Genomic DNA, 8,636 nt, shown 5'->3' with positions numbered 1-8,636 from the left:
TCAGTCTGTTTGACCTGATGAAGATCCATTTCAGATGAATTGGGAGCATAAACAGTCTGCAGGCCTTCCTGTTCTTTACTTTATCTTTAACATAAATAGGATTTTATGGTGAATCTTTATATCAGAAAACAGAATATTCCACATCCTTTGTTGATGGTTACCTGAGTTGAATAAGACCAAACTTGGCATCTTTATACTGGTCATCTCTAGGTCATCAGATAATTTTCTGATATGGCTAAACATGTTGTAAATTCCTATAGATTGCATTTCCATATCATTCACACATAGATACATTAGATATACTCTTCACTACTGGCACTAAGACATGTTTGTGTAGATCCATCTGGCCTCACCCTTGCCTGAGCATACTGGGAATTCCTTCACTGAATATTTTCTACATCAATCACGTACTGTAGGCAGATTCAAAGTCATGACTAGAACTAAAGACAGACATCACAGCTAACTGTAACAATAAACAATTCATTTATTGTACAATCAATGTGTGAAAAATGACTAAAAAGAGAACACAATCAAATAACATTTTGTAAAATAGAGCATGGAATTGGCTTAAGTAAACCATTAAATCAATCAAGCATGGGGGAGTGTTGTTTGTAGTGTACCATGTTGTATAGACCATGATTGACCCCCCCCATCTACATGTACAGATGTAGGATCTTAATTTGAGCCAGTTTGCTACAGCAGGGAAATAATCCTGTAGCAACAGGAAATTATAATTATTATGTAGATTATAATTAATGGACAGTTTTGTAGGGGTTGACACATTTTTCATTAGGGAAAATCAATTCTGACTTTTTAAAGTGGAAATGTAAAACTTTAGGAGCCTTTTTATACCTTGAATACACTAAAAGTTTGAATTCTCAGCAACAAAAGAGTGATCAAATTAAGATCCTACATCTGTATGGCAACCAGGTGAGAGCACTCTTCTTTTTGTCTTCTGATTGAACAAACTAATCTCCATCAATTACAAGCTCTGTTTGAGTCAGACCCAGACCCAGCATCAGCAACCAGACAGGAGGCCAAGGAATTAGCCTACTTTAGGATGGAGAGTAGACCGGGCAGGACCATCCCCACCCTATACAATTCTCAATCTGGCCCATGCTTCTGAACCTTACATCTCCTTCCGTAGCACCACCCGAACACTTGAGAATATCTTTCCCAGGGCTTCGAATAGCGGGTCACAGAAGGTGTGGATGGCCAGGGAGTAGATACGGCTGAAACACTGGGACTCTATCATGCAGCTCTTAATGCAAGGCACCACAGCCCAGATGTGGCAGAAGGAGAGACAGGCAAATAGGAAGCCCCACAGTAGAGCCATGGGGATCCCCAAAATGGCAGACAGGATGCGGTAGCACCAGTACTTGGACACAGTGAAGGTGGTGTAACTGGCCTTCCACACCCCGTCCAGACTGTGAGTCCCGTCAGGCTCAGCGATCACGTCCTCAAAGTCCACCTGCAGGGGGAGACAGAGAGGCCATTGTAATTGATATCAGGATCCCTCTTCTGACACAAATGCCAATTAGACAAGACAACATTATGCTAGCTTCAGGAACATCTGTACTACAATTAAACCTAATATCTTACTCAAAGCATTATGGGTATTGTAGTACATAATGCTACAGCCAATCACAGCTAGACCTTCTTTTAGCTAAATTATTTTAGCTCAAAACTGTTGCTTGACCATCATTATATTTTGTGAAACCTCTCACTGTCCCAAGCAAATACTTATATCATGAGCAAATATCTTAAAGTAACTGTCCAGTGAAAATCTCATACAGACATAATGTTGTTGACTTATCCTATACTCATATTTGTGGCCAAAGCATACATTTGAGAAAGAAAATAAAACACTTCAAAAACCCCACCTCAAACTTGTATTTCAAACAGACCGTTTCAAAATGCCTGCTACTCCTGAGGAAGATGAGCTGGCCAATCAGCGGTCTACTCGCATGAATATTTTAACGACCAGTATACGCCCACACCATTCTGTTGTTGAAGTAGGCCACACCAATCCAACACAGAAAAGCTGCTTTTTAACATACTTAATTGCAATTTTTTGGAAGAAAAACTATTTCAATCATATTATAATAATTAAGTATAATATTTTATATAATATTTCATAGAAATTTGGAGACACTGGACAGTGTCTTTAAGAAGTCACTTATGACAGGGCAAATGGATACATTCTCATAACATGAACACATAGATGTTCTCTTTCTAACAACCTGCCTGTTTTAAAGTCACAGATCTAATTAAAGGAACAGTATTTGTAAGCTACAGTCTATATGATATCACTACCGGTACTTACCAATACACTTACTGTATATCTATACAGAGGCCCATTTGTGCTATAAAAGCCACAAAAGCTGAATGCTTAATGAGCAAATCAAAGAATACCACAGAAAACCATCAAAGACATTATGTTAAAAAAATGAGATTAGAACAAATTCAATGATGTCAGTCTTGGCAGATAAACATGTTTAACTGCATCTCACACCCTTGCATTGGCCTTTCCAGAAATAGAGCTACTATCTGTAGCTGGGCTGGTAAAGCACTACAGGAATACAGGCTATTTCAGGGAACATTTTGATGGGGCACAATCGTAACCCAAAGGATAAACAGCCAGATCAAGTTATCCACCAGGCTACTCCATAGCACAAGCAATAAATTATAATTGAATAAGTCATTAACATAGACACATGTGCACATATAACAGAGGGACTTCCTTCGTTTTCCTCCCAACCTGACTCGGAACCCTCTGTACAATGAGACAACATACTGCCACTGACACAAAAAAGCCAAGGCATTTCCACATCCAGTCCGGGGCGACAAAACTTCAATAGGCCCATACTTAGCTATCTGGTGCACACACGCACATGCATGCACACACACACACACACACACACACACACACACACACACACACACACACACACACGCACACACACACACACACACACACACACACACACACACACACTTAAATGTAAAGTAGCCTACCTTCACTACATCCTCGTTGACTTGCTTGGGGTCTCTGTTGATCAGGTCAATCTCTTTATGATGTCTGTCCGTCTGGAACTTCTGTTCATAACCGTTGTTGATGTCAGCCATGGTCACGGTCATATGTTAGTCAGAGGAGGGGGGCAGAGAGGTACAAGGCAGGTCCCAGGTCCTGGAAGAGTACAGGGGTCCGAGACGAACGGTCTGAGCAGGGCTGTTATCTATCCTGGAGCTGGGCAGTAGTAGCTTTAGTAGAGTGGGGAGTGGGCAGAGTGGGGAGTGGGGCAGAGTGGGGAGTGGGCAGAGTGGGGAGTGGGGAGTGGGACAGAGTGTGGCTGTGCCCAGGCTTCTGGATCACCACTCACTGTGATGTCACTCCTGGAATTCCAGCAGCACCCAGCAGGCAGCTGCCACTACTGACAGCCCCTAGTTGTCCTGTCAGACTGTAGCCACTGTAGCCATAGCATGGCATAAACACACAAACACACATAGACTACAGGGGCAGCAGGTAGCCTAGCGATTAAGAGTGTTGGGCCAGTAACTGAAAGGTCACTGGTTCAAATCCCAGAGCTGGCAATAAATATCTGCCGTTCTGCCCTTGAGCAAGGCAGTTAACGCCAAACAACAACTGCTCCCTGGGCGTCGATTAAGTCAGAACCCCTCTGATTCAACATATTGTGGTTGAATGCATTCAGTTGTACAACTGACTAGGTTTCCCTTTCCTACACATTGACAATATATTGTAAACACACACCGGTGTGGCTCATTCTCCATCCACACTCATGCCATACCTCACACTGGGACCCTAATCATTTCTTAAAGGAGAGAGCAGACCTACTATATGTTGCATTTCACACTTCCCTGATGGTTCACCACAGTTATTATTGTAGCCTACTACATACAGTGTAAAGATATATCTTTTTTATTTTTTTATTAGGGGGTGAAAATGAAGATATTGGAAACAGTGTGAAGATATTGGAAACCTCCCACCAGTACACTAACTGTAAGTGTGCTTTGTCATATAGCAATGCTCAGATATAGACAAGTGGTGTCCCTACAGAGCATTGGATGACATTGGATGTATGATACTCATGCAAAAAAAAAAATTCAATTTTACTGAGCCATTTACTTTATGTTCGTATTCTTGTCTTACGTATTATTGTTGTTGCATTGTTGAGAAAGAACCTGCAAGTAAGCATTTAATTGGATGGTGTATACCATGTGTATCCCGTACATACAACTAATAAAACTTGAAACTTGACACTTTCTATGAGGCATCTATTTATAGTACCTTATGATACATTACCAAGATATGTTCTGGTTATTCCCTCCATGCAGAGACTTGTCGTATATGTTTGAGCGGGTGGATCTGCTGCTAGGACAGAAAACTGTGCAAAGATCTGAGACTGACGTAGGCCTATGCAGTATGATACATTTACTTCTATACCTTAAGTTGCGAGCAGACTGTGGTGATAAACAACATAAAAATAATTTCCCTTCTCCATAAAACCTGAGACTCACCTAAAATACAACTTGGCAGGAGATGTATCATGCTGCTGATGATGGAATGGACCATGAACATCTGCTTGTTTCCATAGCAACCACAAAACTGTAACGTAATTAATTAAGTGACACTCTTTTCATCTCCTAATTCACGTTGTAAGTATTTTGCAGTATACAGTAATAAAATGGTAGGACGACTTTACTTATGAAATGGTTTAAAACAACAACAACAAATATATCTGCTTTATTTCAACCACAGTTTCCTTCACTTGATTGTAATATCCATGGGGTTGGGTAACAGGATATTTTGTTTTGTTTTTGAAAAGTGGTACCGTATAATCCAAATGTTTGATTTATTCCTTCACACCCTTGGTTATCTGATCATGTAAAATCAAGCCTTTTTTATACTAACATCAGTACAGGACAACCTCCTCACCTCATTGAGTGGTGCCACTAAGTACTGTCAAGCTAATCACATTCAGACCAGTCACTGTGTGTGTGTGTGTGTGTGTGTGAAACATGGTTCACTTCAAATACAGGGAGTTTGCCTGTGCTATTGTTCAATTCATTGAAATGTCCCATTTCCTATTCTGGGGAATGCAGAGGGCTTTCCAATGGGAAGAGAGGAGTGTCCAGACCCTGAGCTGTGGAGTGAGGATAAAGGGAGAGCATCAGAAAGGAGTTCATCCTACTGGGTGTTAGCATAAGAAAGGCTAATCATACATAATGAGGTCACCTGCAAGCAGAGTGGGTGTAAATGAATAAATTCAACATTTGGATTGTACCACCTTTCAAGAACAAGAGCCCCTTTACCCATCTATTTGAATCTTATTACTGTACTCAGTACAACGTTGATATTCAGATAAGTTGTGTCTATTAGAAGAGAGGGGATATTTCAATGGATTGATTTTGTATAAGAAAACAAGTCTGATATTGATATATTGATCATAATCTATAACACTTTATTTAAGATATATTTCATTTTTATCAGAATAGATAAAGATAAACTTGATATTTTCTACAATACAACAAAAATAGTGGAGGCACATTTTGAAATGTGTGGTCAGATTTGAATAAGATAACACTATATTCCAGTGCTGTATCTGAATTATACTAAATGTGCTCATCAAACAAGTGAATAATCTAACACTATCGCATCATGTGAAAAAGTACACTTCAAAGCACACTTCCAGTGTAAACTAGTTAAAATGTTTTACCCTAAATGATTGTGGATCCTTTACACATTCTCCTTTTCACCTTAACTTGTGACAACTTCTCAGATAGGTAACCAATCTTCTTGTTGGAGCTTTATAAACACTTTTCTCCAGTCTTGATCAATCGCATTGATTTCAGTTCAGTTGTAAGGTCCAATGTTCCACCAAAAGGCCTGTAGTTGTGCCCCTGGTCTGATCCTAGAGCATCCTACAAAGACTTTGTCCAGCACTGATAGTCTCCCCAGAGGGCATTCCATAGTAGGGTAACGTTCTGAAAAATCCCATATACCCAATCCTGATATTCCCATTATCTCTGTGTGAAGCGCTATCAATCTTTCATTCCTGTGTCAGGCGAAGTCTGATTCCACTGTAGCACCTTGAGGCACTAGTGAGGAATGGGCGGACACCAATGTCCAGTATGATGCTCCATAGGCTCTGCAGCCAGTATGTGATAATAAGGATGTAATGGACGCATGGGCTAAAGAACCTGTCAGGGTTAGATAAAGAATACATGGAGTAACAGAAGAAAATAGAAGAGAAGAGAAGAGAAGAGAAGAGAAGAGAAGAGAAGAGAAGAGAAGAGAAGAGAAGAGAAGAGAAGAGAAGAGAAGAGAAGAGAAGAGAAGAGAAGAGAAGAGAAGAGAAGAGAAGAGAAGAGAAGAGAAGAGAAGAGAAGAGAAGAGAAGAGAAGAGAAGAGAAGAGAGAATTTCAACATGTTGACTTATGGTTCATAAACTGTACTCAGTGGGCAGTGAACTGATATTATATACTTACCATATGTGTAGGAAGCTGAGGATGGCGAAGAGCAGTCCAGTGATGATGGACATAGGGACGGCCAGCAGGACGGTTACTATCCGGTAGATCCAGACCCTTGTGACCTCGAACAGGGCATTACTCCAGATCCACACTCTGTCTCCGCTACGCACTGACACCGGCTCCGCTATCACATCCTCAAAGGTCACCTAAAGGCAGAGTCATAGTCTCAGGGTGGACGTTCACACAATGACTTATGTTTCCTTTCAAACTACTGCACAGAAAGTACATTTTTGCCACTCAAAGAAATATGGATAAAGTGCAGTCAATGACATGCCCACAAGAGGGCAGTACAAGCATTGAAAACCAACTGTGACATGCCACAGACTGTATTACCGTATAAAATGCTTCAGATCTGTTTGCTAGTTTAAGAAATTAGGTTTGACTAATTGGGTTAAGACAGATTATATGCTTGACCCCACATCACCTAATATTACGATTGTGACAGAATTACCCTTTTCAGATGACAATCCAGAAAGCACAAAGAACCCACTCATGAAGTCATGCAAATTGCTAAAAATGAATAAACACAACAAATGCGCTTGAAATACCTTCAGACAGTCGTTGACTCCTCTAGGGTCTCTCTCATTCAGCAGGGGCTTGGTGTCACTAACGTCAACTAACGGGGACACAGCCTCCTCCTCATCCATCCCATCCCCCAGTTCAGCTTTCCATAGCAGCTGAGGCTCCACACAGTCCTCATCCAGGTCTTCGGCAAGGTCTTCATCATCAGAGTCTCCCAGGTCAATCTCTGTCCCCACTGGATCTGTTTCCCTCATCATGGTGCCCATTCAAGGGAACAAATAACGTTTTTCTAATTGATTTGAATTGAAGAAAAAAAATGATTAAAACATGAGAGAGTAGAGAACAACAGGACTCACAAGCCCAGGGCCAGAAAGAGACTCGCTCTGCCCACACACATACCTACACACCCACCACACTCACACACACTGTCAAACTGTGACACTCTCAGGAAGAGGGCGACCAACCAGGCTGTTTACAAGGGCGTGGCTAGCAGCAGTGGGTTATATTGGGAAAGTGAGACTGGCCTGGCTGGAATTTTCAAAGGGGCTTTGGTGTGTGGATCACTTCGCCATACCCAGGCTCAGGCCCAGGGAGAGACCCTCCCTGCTGCAGGATATAAATACCTAGAGAGGGGACTATATTCAGCCTGCTTCTGGTCCTCTGTAGCTCAGCTGGTAGAGCGCGGCGCTTGTAACGCCAAGGTAGTGGGTTCGATCCCCGGGACCACCCATACACAAAAATGTATGCACACATGACTGTAAGTCGCTTTGGATAAAAGCGTCTGCTAAATGGCATATTATTATTTATTATTATAATATAGACTGATCTACTCATCTGATCCAATAGAGACTTTACATTACAGAGGACAATGACAACTCAATAGGTTACTGGTTTTGACTTGCAAAATGTATGAACAGAAGTAAAAAGACACTTTCCACTTGATATGAAAAGGAGAAAGAAGAAACATGGTGCACATGAAAGCTTCCTAGAGTGAGCCAAAACTGTGATATGAATGTCATAGTGATATGGCAACAGGATCTCACAAACACACTTACATACGGACACCAAAAATAGATAGGTTATGCGTTCTTGTGATATCGTTGGCCAACCCTGCACTCTGTGACTTATTCGAATTCATAACTTTCCCTGGCCCGGTTCCCACAGGAAGGTATTGTAAAACAGTCCAGGCTCGTATTCAATAGTGCACATGTAGCATAACGCTTTGCAAAGGAAAATGAAAACTAGCATTCTTAATTGACAAGTTCAGGTAGTCTCTCACTGTTTCGGCCCGTTTGCTCCCATTTTGTTCCTAATGAATATCACCCATACTTCGAAGAAGAAGAGGATCAACTAAAGTGTGTAAAGGCTGCGGCACAACACTGCCCCCTTCTGGTCTCTCAGGGAACATCATCCTCACTTTTGATAGAGGCAGCTGCCCTCAGACACCACAGCTGACCCAATTTTCTCCATGTTGGGGAATAAGAGATTTGTAAGTCTAGGTTGGAAATAAAATATGTCCCCAAATATGTCCCATGTTCCAAGAGGAATCAGATATTTTACCT

At 41.4% G+C, this 8,636-nt stretch overlaps 2 protein-coding genes across 2 annotated transcripts; both read right to left on the bottom strand.

The window, feature by feature from the left end:
- Nucleotides 1-1,129: 1,129 nt before the first annotated feature.
- On the bottom strand, nucleotides 1,130-3,141 carry LOC311138835 (caveolin-3-like; the record flags this gene model as incomplete). Its single annotated transcript, XM_084173640.1, has 2 exons — nucleotides 1,130-1,471; nucleotides 3,019-3,141. 2 exons carry the CDS (start codon nucleotides 3,139-3,141, stop codon nucleotides 1,130-1,132), a joined length of 465 nt encoding a protein of 154 aa, XP_084029766.1.
- Nucleotides 3,142-6,071: 2,930 nt separating this feature from the next.
- LOC311138049 (caveolin-2-like) lies at nucleotides 6,072-7,340 on the bottom strand (the record flags this gene model as incomplete). Its single annotated transcript, XM_084172698.1, has 3 exons — nucleotides 6,072-6,222; nucleotides 6,511-6,698; nucleotides 7,101-7,340. 3 exons carry the CDS (start codon nucleotides 7,338-7,340, stop codon nucleotides 6,072-6,074), a joined length of 579 nt encoding a protein of 192 aa, XP_084028824.1.
- Between the last annotated feature and the right edge of the window lie 1,296 nt (nucleotides 7,341-8,636).

The sequence above is a fragment of the Coregonus lavaretus genome (assembly GCF_964263955.1).
Source record: "Coregonus lavaretus genome assembly, chromosome: 12".
NCBI lineage: Eukaryota > Metazoa > Chordata > Actinopteri > Salmoniformes > Salmonidae > Coregonus > Coregonus lavaretus.
Note: the sequence above shows the minus strand (reverse complement) of the source record. Positions and strands in the feature narration are given on the sequence as shown.